At 36.1% G+C, this 22,056-nt stretch overlaps 3 protein-coding genes across 11 annotated transcripts; 1 reads left to right on the forward strand and 2 right to left on the reverse strand.

Annotated features, from left to right (window-relative positions):
* Positions 1-650: 650 nt before the first annotated feature.
* LOC114518864 (DNA repair protein SWI5 homolog) lies at positions 651-20,902 on the forward strand. 9 transcript variants are annotated; one of them, XM_028538888.1, is made up of 6 exons: positions 651-745; positions 1,211-1,281; positions 1,434-1,485; positions 2,786-2,996; positions 3,495-3,583; positions 20,856-20,902. In XM_028538888.1, exons 2-5 carry the CDS (start codon positions 1,223-1,225, stop codon positions 3,557-3,559), a joined length of 387 nt encoding a protein of 128 aa, XP_028394689.1. In that variant the 5' UTR covers positions 651-745; positions 1,211-1,222; the 3' UTR covers positions 3,560-3,583; positions 20,856-20,902. The 9 variants fall into 9 exon arrangements, with proteins under 9 accessions (XP_028394689.1, XP_028394690.1, XP_028394691.1 ...); XM_028538889.1 differs by lacking the exon at positions 20,856-20,902 and adding an exon at positions 19,589-19,665; XM_028538890.1 differs by lacking the exon at positions 20,856-20,902 and adding an exon at positions 15,927-16,803.
* Positions 3,987-7,631, reverse strand: LOC114518862. The gene is made up of 8 exons (XM_028538880.1): positions 7,302-7,631; positions 6,380-6,431; positions 5,538-6,176; positions 5,230-5,285; positions 5,077-5,133; positions 4,731-4,794; positions 4,548-4,659; positions 3,987-4,437 (listed from the first exon to the last, which is right to left on the reverse strand). Exons 1-8 carry the CDS (start codon positions 7,527-7,529, stop codon positions 4,152-4,154), a joined length of 1,494 nt encoding a protein of 497 aa, XP_028394681.1. The 5' UTR covers positions 7,530-7,631; the 3' UTR covers positions 3,987-4,151.
* LOC114518863 (pectin acetylesterase 8-like) lies at positions 7,775-17,296 on the reverse strand. The gene is made up of 9 exons (XM_028538881.1): positions 16,814-17,296; positions 11,450-11,687; positions 11,047-11,179; positions 10,626-10,808; positions 10,411-10,498; positions 9,966-10,138; positions 9,027-9,135; positions 8,725-8,949; positions 7,775-8,587 (listed from the first exon to the last, which is right to left on the reverse strand). Exons 1-9 carry the CDS (start codon positions 17,004-17,006, stop codon positions 8,511-8,513), a joined length of 1,419 nt encoding a protein of 472 aa, XP_028394682.1. The 5' UTR covers positions 17,007-17,296; the 3' UTR covers positions 7,775-8,510.
* Positions 20,903-22,056: the final 1,154 nt, after the last annotated feature.

Consider the following 22,056-nt stretch of genomic DNA (forward strand, 5'->3'; position numbering starts at 1 on the left):
TCTCACTGAGACGTAACGGTTAGGTGCACATACATCATGGTCTGGGGGCCGTAGTGCATCTCCCCCTTAGACGGCCGTTAAGATGTGAGTTATGGGGGGAGTTCTTCCTATAGCAACTGTCCTTGCACCTTTCGCAGTTGTAATCAACTTGGTATATTGCAGGCGGTTGTATCACCAGGTTAGATTGTGGCATGAGCTGGATGATCTCTTTTGAGTGATTTTAGGTTCTTTCCAAAATATTTTTTCTTTCCAAATTTTTTTTTACATACAAAAAACACTGTCATTAAACATATATGGAACGGATATGGTTCGAAAAAGAGTTTATATCGACTAAAAACCACCTTAATTAACCCCTGAATACTCTCCCCAGTCTCTGCATGGATGAGTCTCTGAATTAAACAATACCAGAAATCATTGATAAACATCAAACATCTTCATCAACCTTACAGCAGTAAAACAGCGACAAAGACATTCAGACAGTCAACTCTGCATTCTCGTTAGTGCCTTCAGCCTGAGAACTGTCAGTTGGTTTATGTTAGTGGTTATAATTGGGCTGCGTTTTTTCAACTTTTTTGCGTCAAAAAATGCGCCGAAGCAAATGTCGCTTCTTAAATGCGGGAAATTTGTAAATTGAAAACACAGCAGATAAAAATAAAAATTAAATAAATTTGCCTCTTTTTTTTCCGCGCTAGTATTTAGCAAATTACTTTTGCAATTAAACTTTCAGTTGTTAAGAAAGGAGAATGTGAGTACGATTGTTTTTTCTAAATGTGTTAATACTAGTAATTCAATGATTGTTCAAAAACTAGTTTGCAATTTGTATAACCCTGGATGGCTGGATTTAGTGGATTAATATGAATTCACACTCCACAAGTCAAATTCCAACAGTTTATAAAGTTGAATAGGTTTTCTGACTTGTATCAGACGTAATACTCCTGGTTCAAAAGAGATTTTTTTCCCGGAAGCCGAAACTCCTGAAATACATACATTGACAAAGTAAAGTAAAAAGCAATTGTTTGAATTATATTTAGATTCTCAAGATGTCTTGTTTATTCGGAATTTGCTTTTTACCTTTATTTTTTTAAATTGTCGGCTACATACATTAATGTCAAAGTCAAATCAAGTTAATAGTCAGGCTTTGAACAACTCCAGCCTGGGAAAATATGTCTGGGGTTCTTTGGTTTATTTTTTAATAAATATTATTCCTTAGTTATCATGGTATATGGCTGGGAAAATTGACACCCATCATGAAGAGAAATCGAACTTTTCCACACCAACAAGGTATAATATATAATTTTAAAGATCACATCAACATTTCTACATAAAATTTCAAGAAAATATATAGCTATATATCCACTAAATTTTAGCAAGTGATTTTGCCAGTCATATTTGACACAAGGTTTAATATTAGTTTACTGGTGTCTATTTTGCAGTGATAGTAGACCAAAATCAAGATCAAGGTTGAGACAACCCTTCAAATCTCCAGTAAGTATCCTGTTTGAACATTGCTTAATATAATGCTATTGCATCTTTCCATATTTATAGACAGTTTTTTCTTCTGATAGTATATATATGCATTCTCATATTTCACTAAACCTGCTATCAGTTGATAGAGGTGGAAATCAGTCATTGTATTAATTATCAAAGATTCATATGACATAATGCATTAGCTCTGCCAATTTATCTTTTCTCAACTGCATTTTCTAATAGATAGACCTCATCAATTTTTCTTAATAGATCGGACCCTAACTAGCTTGCTTGATAGATCAGACCTTAACTAGCTTGCTTGATAGATCAGACCCTAACTAGCTTGCGTGATAGATCAGACCTTAACTAGCTTGCATGATAGATCAGACCTTAACTGGCTTGTGTGATAGATCAGACCTTAACTAGCTTGCATGATAGATCAGACCTTAACTAGCTTGCATGATAGATCAGACCTTAACCAGCTTGCTTGATAGATCAGACCTTAACTAGCTTGCATGATAGATTAGACCTTAACTAGCTTGCGTGATAGATCAGACCTTAACTAGCTTTATTGATAGATCAGACCTTAACTAGCTTGCATGATAGATCAGACCTTAACTAGCTTGCATGATAGATTGGACCTTAACTAGCTTGCGTGATAGATCAGACCTTAACTAGCTTGCATGATAGATCAGACCTTAACTAGCTTGCATGATAGATCAGACCTTAACTAGCTTGCATGATAGATCAGACCTTAACTAGCTTGCATGATAGATCAGACCCTAACTAGCTTGCTTGATAGATAGACCTCATCAATCTTTCTTAATAGATCAGACCTTAACTAGCTTGCTTGATAGGTCAGACCTTAACTAGCTTGCTTGATAGATCAGACCTTAACTAGCTTTATTGACAGATCAGACCTTAACTAGCTTGCTTGATAGATCATACCTTAACTAGCTTGCGTGATAGATCAGACCTTAACTAGCTTGCTTGGATAAAACCTTAATCAACATAAGCTTCCGGCCACAATGGATCAGACCTAAATGACTAGCTTCCATGATGGATTGGACCTTGACTAGCTCCTGTGATTGATCAGATCTTAACTAATACCTGGGTGGATTAGAGCTTGGATTAGCTCCTGTGATTGATCAGATCTCAACTAATACCTGGGTGGATTAGAGCTTGGATTAGCTTCTGTGATTGATCAAATCTTAACTAATACTTGGGTGGATTAGACCTTGATTAGTTCTTGATACATCAGACCTTAACCTAGCTATGTAATCATCAAAAATTTCATGTGTGGATTTATTTCTTGTAGCTGTTAGACTTACCTGGGAAACGTTGTGACGGATTTGCTCAAACAGCAGGCTCCAATGTTGATATTTTGAAAGACAGAATTGCTAATATTGACAAAGAAATAGATGAACTGGAAATAGAATATTCTGAAGACGAACTACAGATGCATATTGATAAACTACATGAATATAATGAAATTAAAGATGTAGGACAGGTTTTGCTGGGGAAAATTGGTAAGCGTGGTGCTTTACCATGTGCATAAAGGGTAAAATTGAACACAGGCTGTGTGCATGCACACGAGAGCGTCACACGATTTTGAGCGTCTTCAAAATCCTTTTGTCTGGTTCATCGTTTAAACAAGAGAACTTATGCTCAATATGTTAAATTAGCTTCAACTTCTATTGTTTGAAACGGTTTTGGCATGAAAACAAAAATGAAAATGCTCAAAAATTTTAACGTGTGCACATAGAAACAAAGTCAAAGCAGTATCCAGTATTGTAGTATATAAAGAAATGAAAATTTCCTTTGAAGATTGTGATTTTGTGATTGTGATAGTTTCAAGTCTATTGGACTGTTACGATCATCATTTTCTCTTGAAGTGATCGAAGATAAAATTGACAAGATTTATTTATTTTATAAGATTACCTAAGGACATGCCAACTCGTAATTTTATATCCTGTGTAATTATATTTGTCTTTAGAATTATTCATTGTCAATTCTTGTCTTTATAGCGGATATTGAAGGGAAAACGACTAAAATGATGTATGAAGAATATGGCTTGGATATCGAGGACTAGGAAAAATATGTTTCTGCTGAAAAGGTACATTTAAAATATTCACATATTTATATGAGCAAGTGTCAGGTTTATTCTGAATGAAAGCTCATTGTATGTTTACAATTCAATATAAAATTTAAACCTTTTTCCTCGGGTTTCGCAACCTGACCACGGGTTTAATCCCGCCTTATCAGAATATATTGAGAGGTCTACAACCTCACCCTGGGCACGAGGTTGATTGAGAGATGAAATGACGTAGGGTTAATTCAGCTTTTTCACGCGGCGCAAACAATTAAAAGAAAATAGTCATTTTGTTCAAAATTGGATCGCTTTCACGCCTAGCAGAGCACGCACTTTTTATGAAGAGGTGAAAATGTGTTCAAAGGGCAAAAAATATTTTAATGACGAACTCTTACTGATCATTAATTTTGATACTATCCGGGAAGAATTGAATTTGGAATTTGATGCATTTACAGAACTTATAATTCAAGCTTCGGAAGTTAATTGATGCTGACTCTACAATAAACTACAGTTTCTCAATATACTGGTGTGTTTTAGAGGTTGAAATAAACCAAAACATGCAACTTAGTTAATGTTACTATGTACAAGTACACTATGTTTTTATCGACTTCGTAAATCTCGCTTGTGAATGAAGGCCCCAATCTGGGTGGATTGAGAAATGACTTTGATATCTTTTTGATGGTTGGAGAAACAGCGCGCTTCTGTTACTAGTATTACTGTGATGGTACAATGGTACATGATGCCATGTCTTCATCTCTTCTTTCTCTCTTTGTTTCACAAGCCTATTATAGCTTTCTCTGTGATCAAGTCTCATTGCAGTTGAATCTCGTTTCGACGTCTTTAGTTGCATTGGTTCCATGGAATTGGGCATTTTACTCCTGGTTGAAACAAGAGGTCTGGTACGTTTTCACTTGTTATTTGCCGAGTATTATATTATACAGTAGCTTAAAGCACCAACAGACAATTCGAAAGCATAATAGTGACAAACCTCTCCAACACTTGCAGTGTAATTTTCACTCTTTCCTTCTTCTTTGCTGTTTTGGTTTGAAATTTCTCACTAGTGCTGAACGTAGACAGTAAATTAAATGCCACTTCCCGTTCTAGATGAAAAGAAGTTAATATATTTAAACAAATAGTGAAATATAAAGCAGTTTAAATAATGAAATGCTACCTTTCCCACTTGATTTCTGTATCCAATGAAATATCTTATCCATTCTCTCAGGTGTGTGAGATAGCTATAGCAAGAAGAAATGTTTGGGAAAATGAAGTTCGATGCACAAAATAACAGCCTGTGAATGACGGGGGATGTCTTTATTTCACCCTTAGTGTACCGTGTTATTAGCTAACCTCGTCCCCAGGGTATTCGCTCTGCATTTGAGTCGCCTTAATCGAGTTATAATCGAGAGACGATTTTACTCTCTGTTCATTTCCATGCATGGAATAATACCTTGGTATGACTAGCTAGACTATCAGCTGTATAGCTTATAATACGTCAAAGAGAATACGTCAGTATCTACCTTTACAGATGTTCTGTTCTCTGCAGCATTCAGCGTTGGTAGTGCAGAATTATTTACCTGAATAATTTCATGATGTAAGCCGGTTTTAGTGAAAAAGCACACTGCAAAGGTAATTGCAGTCTTCTTGATGTTATAAGAAATTACATTACTTACCTGAATCTGCGGGTTGTTTTGCTTGTATTTTAACATAGAACCTTTCATCTTTGTCTCTATAAGCGAAAACAACCAAAATCAATAGGGAACAAAGTTATACAGTCAGTTATATATGGTTTCACCACGAGACCCGAACTTCGAATGAAAAATATCGACCTGCTGTAAAACGCTCCTTAGATAATCAAATTGCCTTATTTACATCGTTATAAAATACATAAATAAAATTTTATGGGCCTGATGTACCAACATATTAGACTATAATAAACGAATACCACGGCTAGGTTACAATTTTCAATAAGCACTCCTACCTTTTAGGAATCTTTTGGTGCATCCTTTTGTATCAATTCCAGTACCTTCTTTTCGTATCTTATCTTCATTATGGTTATTTTCTTCCTGCATCTTAGAATTTGTATCCGTCGTCGTCTGTAGTTTAAACTCTGAAACTTTTCCTGAAACTTTATCAGGTAATTTAAGACCTCCATCATTTTTTACTTTATTTTCATCAAGTATTACTTCGGTCTTTCGTTGCGTAAAATTTCGTAGGGGATTCTCGTGGGATTGTGTCTTGCTTGGCATGTGACTTTTCTCTTTAGGGGTTGCAATACGATCCTTACCTAATTTTAATGTAATCGGTTTGAGGATTTTCGAATTGGCCGTTGTAACATTGTTCTCATCGTCATTCTCGTCCTGTTTTGCATCATGTTTGCTATGTTTACTATGATCCCCGTCCTTTATTTTCATACCATTGCCCCTCGTTTTTGTTTCTTTTATCTGGCTAACTTTGTTTTCAACTTTGTTTTCGGATTGTTTTCTGTCGACTCTCTTAATATTCGAGCTTAAGCTGACAGAACTCAGAGATCTTATGGTTTGCGCTGTTGCACGTTCTGAAATATTTCTTGCACTAGCGGCATTTGGACTCCTCTTATTTTCATCGGTTATGATTTTTTCTATAAAAAGAAGAGCATGCAAATTGAAATTAACTTGAACCCCAATAAACTTGAGTTAAAAAATCGAATCTGTGGGGAGAATGATCGTGAAAGTATATTCATTCTTCTGAGCAAGGAAAATTCTAACTTTTGGGTATTTTTTATATTAATGCTATACTTTTATTGCTATACGTAATTTTTATTCTTATTATATTCAGACGTACCGCCGCCATCCAGGTTCAGTAAGCGAGAAGGGACTCTCCAATTCATGAAACTCTATAAAAAATAAAGTTTATATTATAGTTTTCTAAATATATAATTGTACAAACTGGCTTACATATCGAAAATTGATTGCTTGCCATGGCAATGTTAGGGCCTGATTCCACGGGTGCTTTTTACGAAAGACGAAATATTTCGCCTCTCTTTTGAATTGCAATCATTCGAATTTTTCAATTGTGTTTGGTTGCTCGCAATTCAACGAAATTGCCAACGAATTTGCTAAACCCTTCGATTGCTTTAGGCATTGTGTGCCCACGTTGATTTGCCAAAATGAATACAATATTCCGATAAAGATAGCAGCAGTATAAAAATTAATTTAAGGGTGTGTTCATCATACGAACATGTGCAAACATAATGAATTCTGCTGCGATCGCGTGAATGAGGTCGCGAGGACTGGGGTCAAACATTACTCTAGTCATAAACCTAGTGCAATGAATATAGAGTTGTTTGATGCAGAATTTTTGAAAAAATTCAAATTGATGCTAGATCCTGTTCGTGCATAGGATGGCGGAAATTATTAAACATAAGATTTATAGGGGTTTATATTTACATGATTCCAATTAGCCTAGATCTTATATCTTAATATGAAGCTTGGAATGATTTTCAGTAAAGTAAATATTAGCCTTCGAATGATTTCACATGGGATTTCACAGCACAACCAGGATCATTGACGTTTTTCAGTATTTCAAAGCCTCGTGATTTCTTTAATTAATTTTGGGTGATCGGAATCATGCAATCTCTCCTGAATTAAACCATTTTGTGGCTAATCTGAATTTGAAAGAAACACTTGATTTAATAAACACCCAGCTCTATATGTACACAAAGTCTTAAGTATGATTTAAAAATCCTCGGTAATGAATTTATTACATTTTGCTTATGCTCATCATCTTTCTCTCTGCCATCCTCTTTACTGCGTGCTTTTTCTTCTACAGCGCTCCCAGATTCTTCATTGGTAACATTTTGACGCGAATGCGGTTGCAACCCTGCGAACACTCGCGATGCCTCGTGTCTGTATTTGATCTTTATTGATTTTAAAAATCCTGCTGGTAGACTATCCGTTCTTGTATCACCAATATAATCTCCTAAATTCATCATCAATACTCTTTTAAAAAGGATAAACACATCTAACTGTATCCATTGATACTATGATCATATGGCCTTGCTGAAACACGAGCCGTCTTGATCTCTTTTAAAACCACAACAACAACGTCGCTATGCAACCTGATAAATGATACTATTGTTTAATGATGCGAGAACTACTAGTAGCCTGTGTCTGTTCCTGTGAATATTACACGTGAATTTCCGTCTGCGCGCATTCAGGCTAAACGCGGGCCTAACCTACGATATTGCGTGGTAATGACAAAAAGTCTAGCGATCGACGCAGGTGTTTCCACTAAGTGCTATACGTACATATAGCTGTTGAAACACAGAGATCTATTAAATCACGGCAGTGGCATTTCATGCTGGTCTGGGACTTTGGTTAAAATTCTTCACTATCGAATGGCCACTGATTTTTTTTTGCAAATTACAAAATCAAATCTGCCACATCTTTTGTTCAAGCAAATTTCTTGTTGAGAATTGGAATATTTTTTCTCCAAGGTCACTATAGGAGATACTGATAATATATTATATTATATACAGTGGTTCTTAGTTGAATATATCATTATTTACATAAGCATAAATTTTTGTATTGGACACCAGCGAGTCCAGAAATAATATGACCTAATTTACTAGCTTCGTGTTTATTTACTGCAGGTTACCTCTGCACGGTTTAAACGTCGCATTTCAGTCGTGTCGAATACAACTAGGACAATAGATAGTGAGTTGATAATGAAGGGTAATGAGGCTAATTATCTCATTATCTATAGTCTCAATTGCATTCGACGGAAGTAAAGTGTGACGTATATAAAACAGGGCCTACGTACTAAGTTACTTTTGAATTGTCATTTATCAAAATGAACATAAATAATATATAACATAATTGAAACATAATTTAAAACTCTAATAAGTAAACTCTATGGTGCACTATAATAAAGTGTCATCTGTTGATTAACTTTTAGAATTCACTAAACGTCATCATCTGAGAAGTGTGGAAAGCAACAGCACACAAACGATAGACACTAAACTGACTTGTGATGGCAACTGCGCTGCATCTGAAGATAAAAATAAACGAATATTAAAACATTTCGTCAAAAGTATACATTTATCCGATCACTTGTTCCAAATATAGAGACATATAGACATAAAGACAAATATTTCTATAGTGTGTTTCAATTATTAATATACTAACTTGACGTAATAGTCGTATGAAGATGGATAGTTTCGGTGGTGACATGAACAATTTCCCTTCGTACGTCGGACATGACCAACATTTCATTATGTTCGCTACAGAGTGAGCAATATTTTGAACAACAGGTAGGGTTACAGCGAGGAGATGCTAAAGGGATATCCACATATGTCCCTCTTTTACCCCTTGTGTTATACCATTCAGATAGCGCCTGATAAGGCGTCACACCTGAAAAATATAAAAAGTTGGAATAGTGAACGAACATGTCACTAAATTTGTATTTTTTAAGCGCGACGGGCAAATACCTGCAATTTTATAGTTCATTGTAATAGCCGCTTCTGTTTCATTCACTCCAGCGAACGTATGTGAGACACAGGCTGGCGAGAACACTCCAGAGCCATTACTGTAGATCAGCTATGACAGAATGAAGTTTTATCATGAGTACAATCTAAGAAAACCTAGCATCAAATGTGGTATAACAACTGCCTAAATAGACAAAACACTTCTCGACGTTTCGACCTGAGGGCCTTCGTCAGGAGAGTTAGTATGAGAAGAAAGCTAAGAAAATTGTTCATATTACTGGCAGAAGGTGTCCGATGTCACAGAGAAGAGATGTATTCGCATTTCGTAGGACTTTGGAAGGATTAAAATAACATCTTCTAAATGTATTGCTGAATAATACTGATCCCGCTCTGTAATGTGGGTAGCAGCTCTCTAATATGAATGTCGCCATAATACCATGCACTCTATCTAATATGGATACCTGTCTATCTAATATTGATACCTGTCTATCTAATATGGATACCTGTCTATCTAATATAGATACCTGTCTATCTAATATAGATACCTGTCTATCTAATATAGATACCTGTCTATCTAATATAGATACCTGTCTATCTAATATGGATACCTGTCTATCTAATATGGATACCTGTCTATCTAATATGGATACCTGTCTATCTAATATTGATACCTGTCTATCTAATATGGATACCTGTCTATCTAATATAGATACCTGTCTATCTAATATAGATACCTGTCTATCTAATATAGATATCTGTCTATCTAATATGGATACCTGTCTATCTAATATGGATACCTGTCTATCTAATATGGATACCTGTCTATCTAATATGGATACCTGTCTATCTAATATAGATCCTCTCAAACATGGATTCATACACTTCATATGCACTTATTTGTTAAGGAAAAACTGCTCTTCCTGATCCCACAATCCAACTCACCCTTTTTATTGATTTGTACGTGTTGTTTCCAAACTGTGCTAAATAGAGGGCTTCGCTACGCGATGATGGTGGCAGACGTACTGGACGGTATTTATCAAGATTTAGTTCATTCAACTGATACGAATCCCACTGAGAGACCATGACGTAGATTGGTGTAGACAGATGTTGTATCACTGCAACGGTTCAGAATATTGTTTAACGAAGCTTGTGGACTATAAGTGTGGTTATCTTTTTTCAAATCTTTTCTCCAATCCTTTTTAATTTATACCAAGTTACTTTAATAGTTCTAAACTGTTCTTCTGCTAGTTCCACCAACGTCATTATCATAGTAATCCATTCTCATTAAAGACGCTGGCCTAATGCTATGCAAGGTAACTCTAACAATTTAAAAACGCTCTTCAGAAAATCTTGATATGGTTCTGCGAACAATATGAGACATTCTTACCCATTTCACCATAAAGACATGCGGCGGGTTGAGGCATTTGTGCACGGCACGACTCGTCCACAAAACCATCCCAATAATATCTAAATAGCTAAATATGTAAAAATATAAATGTATAAAAATATAGTTATAATAATACATGACGTAACCTCGTACCCAGGGTCTTTACTCCGTGCTCAGACTCTGGGAGGACATGATGTAGCAATAATGCTACTTACATAACGTAGTGTACTCAAGAATTCAGGAGCTCCATTTCCTCTCGGTTCCAGGAAGTTTCTGTAGAGTGTGAACCAACCACCGTCATTATAGCCAAGGACCTTCGCAGGTTTTACAATCTTCGCGACGTGGTCAATATTACTGAGCATTCCGATCCCACCAGCGGACGCTCCACCAAAGAGAATCTAAGAGATCGACAAATTAATTTGCCTCTTCTAACAAGAAATACGACATTTGATGCTCATGTATTGAGACAGCAATAATAACGACAAGCTTGCATACAAAGAAATGCCGCACATGCACAAAATAGCGATCTCCAAAGTATCTCTGTATTTCTCGTCTGTATTTACGATTTATGAATTGTATAAACGTAATAACGTAATTATGTGAGAATTATATGACGGAATTAAGGTAAAGTCATACTTTAGTATGTTTGGTATTAATCTTGTAGTCTTGAATTAGTTGTCTTATAATGCTCGTGACAATATAATGACCAAGCATCGGCAATCCAAAACCATGGTCCCTGGCTTGCTTTCTTCCAACAAATAAATCCCCGCTACAGAAACGTACAGAAAAATTAATTTCTCTCCATAAAAGTGGTTATTTGCATGCGAACACTAAAAAAAATTATTATCAAGGGAACTTTGGGCCGGATATTTTCCAACTGATAGCTATATCAAGAGCATAGCTCCTGCATGACTATAACCGTAAATCAATAAAATATAATAATTTTACCTAACTTCTACGGGCAACTGCATGACAATTAGAAGCTAATATCCAGATTAGGGGGGGGGGGTTCAACATAAAGTTTGTTTAAAAAACTGACCTGCAATAAGGTATGAACACTTTATTCCATCTATGAAACGTAGGATTGACCTCTGGATCATTTGAAGTTAGGAAGGTGCCAGTGATGTAGTCCTCTAGATAATCTGATGAACCAAATGCTGTCGTTTTTCTATCATAACATTCTGAAAACAGGACACAAGATCCCCCGGCCTGGAGACGGATTACCCAGTTATGATTCTTAGTATTACGGCTGATGTAGAATGCCGCATCAGAGTCATCTAAACAGATAAACGACTTTTCATTGTAGCTCGAGGTTATAGGGTTACTAAGCGATGGTGGGCAAAATTTCCCCCCTTGCAAGAAATTTTATGGTTTATATAAGTGTTTTAGAAAGGATTAGCCCAGGTTTCTATCAGGGGGATGTCAAGAGATGTCCGAGTAATTAGTGATATCCGACCAGCGGCAACGATTAAATTTCCAACAAGACATGTGTAAATACATTTTCTAATGTTACCTATATTCATACAAAAAGACAGAGAATTTTTCAACATGAACTATATCCGTGCAGAAAACGGTCAGGATTAACGAGATCTTATAGTTATCTTTGGAACACGAGTATTTGATATGAACTACTTTATTTCATTGTTTATGCTTCTCTATGCTTCTCATTAACTGAACGTTTATATTTTATATTAGAGAGTTTTAGTTTGACGTTTTTTCTTCAATCGCGAACCGCAAACCGCGGCTTGACGTTGAAATTTTGCCGTTTGCGGTTCATGTTTTCAACCGCTGGAGGTGTATTTTCACGTAGCTCATTTACCTCAGTGTTTTGTCATTGCAATAGTGTCTCGTTTCACGTATAAACACTCCTAGTAGACATATTGGATATCGAAATTTTACCGATTTTCTTTAAGAAAGCGGCTAGCACTATTCAATAACACGACTGGCAATATGGCGGTTTACCAAGGTTCTTTCAACCTAGGTGTAAACGACATTTGTTTTTTTAAAAATTGAAGCATTAGAAATAGCTAGAAGCGATTTTACAGCGAAATTGAAACCGCTAGCGTGAAACCGCGGTTTGTGGTTTGCCCTAAACGTCTAACTAAAACTCTCTATTAAAAAAGTGGCATTCATATTCATCAATCACACTATGAGAAAAAACGTTGATCGGGCCGGGGTCATCTCAGCCGTCACTTGACATTGTCGATTGTAAGTGATACCGCATGCAAGTTACTGCAATTTTCGCGGTTTTCTAATCGTAGAATCATTGAAATTGGATCAGCGAGAAAAGCTGACTTTTGGTTTTAATTAGCGGGTCTTAATTCTTAGCCCAGAGGATGCAAAAACATAAGCCTGCTTGGGTTAAAGAAACATATTCTTTAAATAAATCACATGTTGTTAGACATTGGAAGGTACCAAAAAATGGGACATGTCGCAGCTCTCGGAAGCTTTCGTCCAATTGGATAATGCTTTTCTATGCTTTCTAAAGAACGAAGCTATGCTATTAGTTGAAACAGAAATAAGCCCCGTTTCCAAATATGATTTTTTTTTTTTGTTTTACCTTTTTTTTTATTATTACCATATCCACCCGTTCGTGTATTTTTGAGCAGTTTTGTTTTATTATTGATTTTATTTGTAAGTGCCTAAAATTTTACTTATCTTATTTCCCCATAGATGAATGCCAAAGATGTTCACATACACATGCAAGTATATTCAGAGTATATTCATACGAATTCTTGAATGTTGCTATTTGATTTGTTATAAAATATTTCTAAAACTATTTGGACATTGAAAGACAATGCTTTTATGATTGCTCTTTAATAAACACAGATGTGGCGTAGGGGACATGCACATGGAAATCTGTGGAGTCGTTTTGAAAAGATTGATATTGTAGCTCTGTAGTTATATCATTGTATATTATTAGGTGGGTTTGGGGTGCACCATTACCATCATACAAATGTATACTATAGGCTATATATAGGAAACAGCAGCTGGTCTTAAATTAAATTACATTTAGCTGTCGTATTGTTTTACATTCCTGAATTTCCTATGATTGAGACAATTGTTGCGAAAACAATTACATAATTTTGTCATTTTTGAGAAAGTGTTGCAAATGCATTTTGCTCTTCCAATCTCTGACTCTATGGTTGGATTTACACCACAGGCTTTTAAATCTCAAAAAAATACGGGCTAAGATAAAACATTTTATAACACTTTATCATTTATGGAAATGATTGCACTTTTTTGGCTTGATCCCCCGCATCAACTATTAATTTTTTTACTCAAACCGCAAAACAGTAATAACCTAGGTAACCACTGTGTGTAGGGAACTATTTATTATTATGATTAAGGTTAGTCAAATAGTTATAATATTACTCCGCATTTAAATAATGCTGATGTGCTTTAATAGTGCTTTGATGCTCTGGGTTACACAAGTTATGATATTTCCAGCTTTATAAGTTTAAATTTTAAACAACATTTTAAATTTCTTTATGCTGCATGCTTGCATGATATCTTGGAAAGTGCGTGTTGATATTGGAACGATACTTTTGGTGTTTACTGAATATATTTAGATTGAGAAAAAGACCTCCGTACTGAATAATACATGTAACATGAAGAATATTTTTAAATCCACAATAAGACCTCTTTATGTACCAAAATAACTGATAATTATTTTAAATATAGACTCCAAATCGAAAATGCAATAAATGTTTATAAGTGGTATCTATAGCCACAGTAAACCACTCATTTTTTAACCTCAATTAATCTTATATATAGACGTGCGTACGTATGTACCTATAGTTCTTGTGGTTTGACTCACAAAACACGAGGGCGGGCAGAGTCGAGCAGTTAATTGCTCAGGAACAAATGCACAGCTGGAGCGATTGTTTTGTTTATGACAAAGAAAACCTTTTACGACATATCTTCCTTTAAAATCTCTTAGCAATATTTAATTTCGAAGATTCAAAGAACGCTAAGAAGACTTTAAGGCGACCCCTCTGAGTTCTAAAGTCTTAATAGAGCATTCTTGAGATACGACAAATTTCTCCAAAGGTCAAAAGTTTTTTTCGATAATCGTTCGAGCTTTCCTGAAGTTTTATTTCGCATTTGTTTTGCGTTTTTTCTGTGTCAGTACAAACACAGATTTCTAAAGCACGATTTCCATCACATTTTTTCGAATTGTAGTATGTTTTCATAGAAAACCCACTGGCGAGAAACAACTGTGCCACACACATTCTTATCAAGCATGCAGATATTTGATAAACCTATAAATACAAACATTGATGTATGAATCATACAAATTGATTTCACCTGTAGGGCTTATCAAATGTTTCAAGACATATACACATCCCTGAAAAAATGACATTTCACTCGCACCATAAATGGTTTACACAATGCGTGATGGTGTTTACCAAAGAGCAAACAAAAACGCGGAATTGCCTCAAGTTGATATTTGCTAATTAACGTACTAAGTTAAAATCTTCCAAATTCCCAACATGCTGAGCTTTACCGCGCATGCTTCCTGATATGTACTAACAATTTTAATAATGTTCAGTGGTTTACTTACATAGTATCATTATAGGCTCGGTATTTAGTTTCGTGTTTGCATGCATGAATGTTTGATTCTGATACGAGTGATTCCTGGAGGAAGATTGCGTGTTACGAGGAGGCAGGGATACCACACCATGTATCGTTTAGTCTTCATTGACATCGTGTTTCTTATTCAATAATATCGTAATTTAACCTCTAACTTCATTAATTGTAAACATTTACCGACTAGATGGCAATCAGATTTGAATTTTTGATCATGAAACAATCTAATCCTGCAATTTTGATGGGAGGAGTTCGATGTCTGTATTAGACCTACACGCCAGTAACTTGGCAATGTGCGAATCTTTAAACAAATACACGAAACAACATGCGAATGACCACATATGGCCACTTCATTATGTTTGTCTGTTTTCACACAAACACGTAAATCCCTTGTATTATGTTTCATAAAAGCGTTAATACCACATATGTCGCCTGCATTCAATTATCTGATCGTATTCCCTTCTTACTTGTTTTTAAGCCCCACACAGCCGCGTACTTTTTTCTTTTACAATTTCTTGGTCAGTTATTTTCTTGTTGAAACAACATTTCTTAATGTTCGCGGCTGCATGTACATAGTTCTCCTTGTTCGTTAAAGTATGACATAAACATGCAGTCTTGTACTGTTCGCAAGAGCAAATATTACCAAGACAACAGTCTATGCGTGGCTTCAACCTTATCGTCATCCGAACCATGCACAATCTAGCCTGCAGGTATATTTGAGTAATCCTGAATCTAGACCAGATTCAACTACATATTGTATGACCTCGAACTGGTGTGTAGACTTAAAAGTTTCCGTTTAAACTGCAGAGCACTGCTCTCAAACATATCCTTTTATACGCAACAAAAATGTTTACCATGCATATTACACAATGATTCATGCCAATTTGTCGCTCTGTCTCACCTCGCAACGATTTTTTTTCTAGAATAGCTAAATTAAGCAGAGTCTCCAGACCACAGCGACCTAGAACCTGGCGACTCAAAAGTCGTAACCGCAGAGGAAAGGACAATTAGGATTTATTACAAACTATTGACAGGTTGAAGCATCTCCAATGAAATCGAGGTCATGAAGTGTTGAATGATTTAAAACTTTTTTAACACACAAGGGTCCTCAAATTATTATAGTAAGCAAGAGTTTGCACCAGACTCTCTGCCAAACAAGTTGCAAACGAGTTGCATGATAGCTAGAAATATTATCACGCAAACCGCGGCAAACAACACTACATCATGAATTAACAGCAGGCCAATCTTCACAAGGGTTGATGAAAGTGTATTGGAGTAAGTGATGAGGGCATGCAGAGTATTAGAGTCAGTCTCGGCCGGGGCGAAACTGCCTGTTTGTAACGGCTTATATATATAAAACTATTATTTTATGCGGTTATTTTACGATGGTGGAAAACTCTACTATCTTCAAACGTATTTTGTCAACACGTGCAATTTCGGCTCAGTTTGATCTGGCGAGGCAAGGTAATATAAAGTGTGCGCTGTCTCCTAAATAAACATTATAGTTTAAGCAGACAAACGTTTGCGTAATTTTGATGTTTTGAAAACGAAATGCTACACGGTATTCCACCACTGCTCTGTAATAGACCCAAACTTACCAAACCTCGAGAACTTGCTAAATCAGAAATATATCTTTCTTTCCCATAGAATCTCGCGGTAAGAGGTAATGAAGAATTACAGCTGACTACGGGGTTATAAGAATTCTTTAATAACCTCTATTTAGTATTTGACGAATACGTTAAAATGCTAATCTTTTAGCTGTATTTTAAAGAATATATTAATGCTACATTATCAAACCTCCAGCACTTACCTAAACAGGTAGCGTTCATCACTTTCGCATTTCGAACTACGACTTTACGAAGATTAAATTTATAAGTCGAATGTCTCTTCTTGTAACGTTTTGGGCGAATATTTGATATTTTCGTTGATTCCGGCTCACAAAATGTAACAAACACACTCAGAAGTATCATTAAACGCCACATGATATGGCTATTCCACTTCATTCTAAGTAGATTTACTGATATATAAATATACACAGACAAAAGCAACCTAGGTGATCGTTCGTGGCGACGATTCGAATACAATCTTTAAACGCTTTACCATAAGCCGTTGTGAAAACCTCTTAAGGTGGACTTGTGCTGGTTAATACAACTCGACGGCTACGAATTTAGACCAAAAGCCCCAAACAAGATCATAAATCGTTTCCGAACTCCCCTACAAAGTGATTAAGTCATCTTTGAATGTTGTGTAACGATGCATGATACGCTCTTTCTCGCACCAAAATTTGCAAGTTATTAAAATAATTGGCTCGCCGGGCCTTACAAATGCAAGGCTATGTAAACAGCCCCGGCTTGCAATTAGGGGCATTGAATATCGAGCTGTCATCGAAATCATCTGTGGTATATCACACAACGTTATTAAAACTAGGGCGACATATGTAGACGTTTTGAAAATATCACAATTCTTATATTTTCCCTCACATCTACCCGTTAGTTTTCTGGTATATTCAACTCTCTCTAAAAGGCTTTAGAATCTGCCATTCGTCGTGTTCGTATAAGCTGTTTCGATTAACACGATATCTGACAAGTTAGAAAATGATTTAAGACGGGTCAAGAAGATGTACTGCATATTTTATTATTCATCTTGTTTTCTTTTGGAAAAAGAACAAATATTTTCCATTTATTAGATCAGTGAGCATTCTTTTTACCGACTTTTTTCCTTCCTGTAATAACACACTTGATAAGAAAAACCTTTCATATCAAAGGAACTGCTTAGTCGAACTCTATAAGTGCAGCAATATTGCAATCTCCAAATTAGCAACAATTAGCAACTCATTCCACATACGAATATGGGCAACTCAGACCACAAACACTAAAGATAGTTTAATTAGTTGGGTTTTATAGGGGGTTCACGCCGGCATACATATGCCGCCTAATAGGCCTATATTTCTTGCCGATGTGGCAGCTACTTTGTTTCTGAAAGTTGAAACGTGAAAAGGTTAAAGCCTATATGAAACGTTTCTCCATGTGTTAAGCAAAGGCGCATGCGCTAGCGGCCTGATTTTTGCAACAAATTGTGACAAAATCGCAGTGGATATTTCTGCCTGATATTGAATCAGTTCTATTGACTCGCGGCAGGCGCAGGAAATCACAGTATTCAGTGATGTTTTTAAACGTTTAGTAAACATAAAAACTAATCAGGTGTATTCCGGTCGGTGAACCTAAGATTCATTGATGACTGAGGTATTTAGTAATTGAGATCATTTATCTTAATAACAATTATCGTAAATATCATCTTTGTTCATCCCCTTGAGCCGTGCCTTGAGTAACCTGGAACAAGACAAAAATGGAAGAAGAGGAGGGGCGAGGGTGGTTTGGAACGTGTTCGTTGTGTTCGTCAGTGCAACCAGAATTGTGGCAGGTTTACTATATAATTATGGCGATAGTTCTGTCACAAGGCATTCAAGAATCAAGACTGATCGAAATTACTGAGACCGGGGACTTCGGGCCGTCTTTTTAGGGTTGTTTCCACTGTCGCGTTTTTTGGACGCACGTAAAAGTTTAAAATCATTTAAATGATACTTATGAAATCAACGTTTGAATAGATGCTAATGCATTGGTTGGATCCTGTTGAGGATTTCGTGTGTTATTTCTGTCATAATATTAATTATACAACAACTCAGAAAGTTTTAAGTGTAAGTACGTGCAAAAAACGCGACAGTCGAAAGCAGCCCTTAGCAAAGAAAAAACTTGATATTACCACAGGAACGTCCATGATACCACGAGCATGCACTTACCCTATTAATATTGAACACGTGCAAAACAGCGTCCAGACATATTTCAATATAGATAGATGTTTAGATAGATAAACCTTTATTGAAGGCAGTTGTGACGATCGAAATGATGGATTTGAAGTACCAAGGTAGCAGTTAATCTATTTTTCAGGATGAAATATAGATTCCGACAAAGAAAGCGCGTCAGAAAGATGACTGTCCTGACCACGTAGCTTTCCGTTGAGGTAAACCTACAAATGTCGCCGTCACAGAACATCAAATGTCGTTTCCTGTGGCTCAAGCAACTTTAATAAACACGCTATCTTGGTTTTTTCATATCTCTGCTCAGGTCATTTCAATTTATAAGCATGCAACAGCAACTATTAATTAACTAGAAAAATGCAGTAGAATTAATTCTGAACATCATCAGATTAAAAATGTCTTGAATTAGATAACTCTTCCTTTTAGATATACAGTCCAATGACTAATTCCCCCTTAAATAACAAGGATAAACGCAATTAGCGCATCTCGTTAATAACGTCGATCTCAGCCACTGATCTCAGCTCACTTTTGAAGACGCGGTTGCAAAGTCCGATATTAATTTGTGAGTTAATTGGTTCTTCAGATCACAGTGAATGGTTCGCAACAAACGACGCACGTTCATCAGTTTTCAACTTCCCCAACTTATCTTTACTCATGTTATAATTGCCGGTGATGAACCAGAACATCTTGAACTATATTGAATGCAAACTCAGCAAAGAGAGCTACGAAATAATAACACAAAGTCGATAATATTTTTTGGTATTTTTTCAGCTTGCCTGGTGATATTAGACATTGTCGAAGTTGGCAGTTGAAAATGAACTTGCGAGGCGTCATTGCGAACTTTCGATGTACTCATATTGTCAGTGGTGTGCCATGATTGTGTGTATCTTATGTTATAAAATTATGTAATAATTTATTACTAATAATTAACATTTGTGGCGTAAAAAGCCGAGCTTGAACTTCGGATGCTTCGTCTTTAAATCTCTGATTCTCCAGAATACGACTAAAACTAAATCCGCTGTACTGGAAGAAATTCAGGGGTAATGTCGACAGTACGTGCAAACCATGTTTAAAGAGCGTCCACATTTCCAATCTCTTGAAACATGAAAGGCTATTTTAAGTAGTTTCTGCAATTAATAGATATATTCAAAAGCTCCTGGTTCAGAGTAAATGCATGTTGTTACTCTCTCGTCATCTCTCGTCATCTCGTGCAATGAGCTTTAGAAATTAAAATAAAAACAAGTGATTATAGTCTGGTCAAAGATTTGGCTGTTATTTTTATAAATCTTAGATCTCATTTAAAACACCGGCTTCAAATGTGTTGGTCGGCGCCGTTTACACTCAATTTATAGGCACGGTATAACTGAAACTAGTACTCTAACTAATTTTATCCCTGCTCAGTCTAACAATATCGATCCCAGATAAAAATGGTTCGGCTACAGAAGTATCGATTTTACTGTTGTGCCGTGGCTGGAACGGAGGTTATAACGTGTTTATGAAGTGAGTGTTGGGCGCGTCTTAGCTTACAAACCGACGTTTGGCTGCCCACACGATTACCATCAAGTTTAATACATTAAGCCTGGATTAACTGTAAGAAGGAAATCAAACATTAAGATTTCTATTTATATTATATTCATGGCTTGTAACTGAAAAATGTCCTTTTAACTTTCATGTCTAAAAATAGCATCGAATGATAAAAAAGGAATCTTGTTTTTTTAATATTATTATTTTATTTTATTAAATTATTTATTATATCATGGTATAAAATATTTCAAAATATTTACACAGGTGTTTGACCCAAGGACGATAGACGAATATATTATATACATTTAACAGTGCAAATGTCTATGTTAATCTTCTGTAAAACCTACATTATAAAATAAACCTTGGTATAATGATTCGGGTCAAAATTGCTTGTATTTCAGGCAACAAGCTCTTTTGAATTTGTTTTAATGAAAACTCTTCCAATCGTAAAGTTGATGCTTTGCATGCCAGTAAATTGTGAGTTTACTTTGGCTCCCATTATTTCCGGTTCTAGCTTGAAGACATTCCGGGCATAGTTGGTAGCGATAGATTGACTGGCGGCGGAGGTGCACGAACATCATACGAAGTTGACCGAACATCGTACGAGTTATATCTATGAAAATAGCAAGGGCATACAGGATTCCCAAGATTATAAGGGTTACACGAAGCATAATGTCCCTGACAAGGTGGCCGTGGGATACGTAGGTACGCCTGGGCGTTTGGAGGGATAGCAAAAGACTGAAGTGGATCTCCTAGGCTTTCACGTTTCCATTTTGTACGTCTGTTTTGATACCAAGTTTTGACCTGAATAAAGATATTCAAACATTTGTTTAGGATGAAATGTACCAGCCGCAACTGACATCCACAATTCTAGTCAGATCTCATTCCATATCACTGCTCTGACACTCACTTGTTTTTTACTCAGATTTAAAGCTCGTGCCAGTCTGTCCCGCTCCATTGTAGTCAAATATTTATTTGCTTGAAAAGTTTCCTCAAGACATTTTAACTGCACACTTGTGAACGCGGTTCTTCTTCGTCGAGATTTGTTATCTTTACCATCACTAGAACTTCCTCCTTCCCTGCTTCGGGACTCTGTGTTCGTGTTGTCATTCACGTCGTTGTTTACGTTGTTGTTGTTGTTGTTGTTGTTGTTGTTGTCGTTGTGCTGAGCAAAAGGGTATGTGTTGTCAAAACCATGACCTTCAGGTGGTTTGGGTACCTCGTCCGGAAGATCATTGTGATGGTGAAGGCGTTCTCGATCAAGACCTGAAAGTAGAAAGCTAAGATAAAGATTTGCTTGCTTTCAATGGAAACTCCCTGGACTGGAGCACATATTGTTTTCTTTTCAGTTATGCATGTTTCAAGTGCATATACTTTAGTGACATTCAGAGATCTCACGGTAAATTGAAAAGGGTAAAAACGACTTCAATTTGTTTTTGACACAAATTGCTATCGTAAACAGAGTAACAAATTATATATTTAGAGTGGCCTTTCAACAGAGTACATGCATATTGAATCACTAATCATCTTACGATCAGTCCACTGATTCCATAAGATGATTGTGACTGAAATATTTCCATTATTCTTTCAATTTATAGCATTGTGTTCGGAATACATTGATTATAGGGAATTCACTGGAAACCCAAACAGTCCTCAAATCAGTGACTGTGGTACATCTGCAAACACTTATTATAATTACTCATATTAATGTTGAA

This window comes from Dendronephthya gigantea, unplaced genomic scaffold (assembly GCF_004324835.1).
Source record: "Dendronephthya gigantea isolate DGI-Jeju-01 unplaced genomic scaffold, DenGig_1.0 000012F, whole genome shotgun sequence".
Classification (NCBI taxonomy): Eukaryota; Metazoa; Cnidaria; class Anthozoa; order Malacalcyonacea; family Nephtheidae; genus Dendronephthya; species Dendronephthya gigantea.

Excerpts from the sequence above, each read along its gene's own strand:
- LOC114518862 (XM_028538880.1), bottom strand. The coding sequence starts at position 7,529 with ATGATGAATTTAGGAGATTATATTGGTGATACAAGAACGGATAGTCTA. Across the intron at positions 6,432-7,301 it reads ATGATGAGCATAAGCAAAAT|AGTTTCATGAATTGGAGAGT; the intron begins GTAATAAATTCA and ends TATTTTTTATAG. Across the intron at positions 5,286-5,537 it reads CACCAAAAGATTCCTAAAAG|AGACAAAGATGAAAGGTTCT; the intron begins GTAGGAGTGCTT and ends TTTCGCTTATAG.
- LOC114518863 (XM_028538881.1), bottom strand. The coding sequence starts at position 17,006 with ATGAAGTGGAATAGCCATATCATGTGGCGTTTAATGATACTTCTGAGT. Across the intron at positions 10,809-11,046 it reads TTAATACCAAACATACTAAA|ATTCTCTTTGGTGGAGCGTC; the intron begins GTATGACTTTAC and ends TCGATCTCTTAG. Across the intron at positions 9,136-9,965 it reads CGTACAAATCAATAAAAAGG|CTGATCTACAGTAATGGCTC; the intron begins GTGAGTTGGATT and ends ATTCTGTCATAG.
- LOC114518864 (XM_028538888.1), top strand. The coding sequence starts at position 1,223 with ATGGCTGGGAAAATTGACACCCATCATGAAGAGAAATCGAACTTTTCC. Across the intron at positions 1,282-1,433 it reads AACTTTTCCACACCAACAAG|TGATAGTAGACCAAAATCAA; the intron begins GTATAATATATA and ends TCTATTTTGCAG. Across the intron at positions 1,486-2,785 it reads GACAACCCTTCAAATCTCCA|CTGTTAGACTTACCTGGGAA; the intron begins GTAAGTATCCTG and ends TATTTCTTGTAG.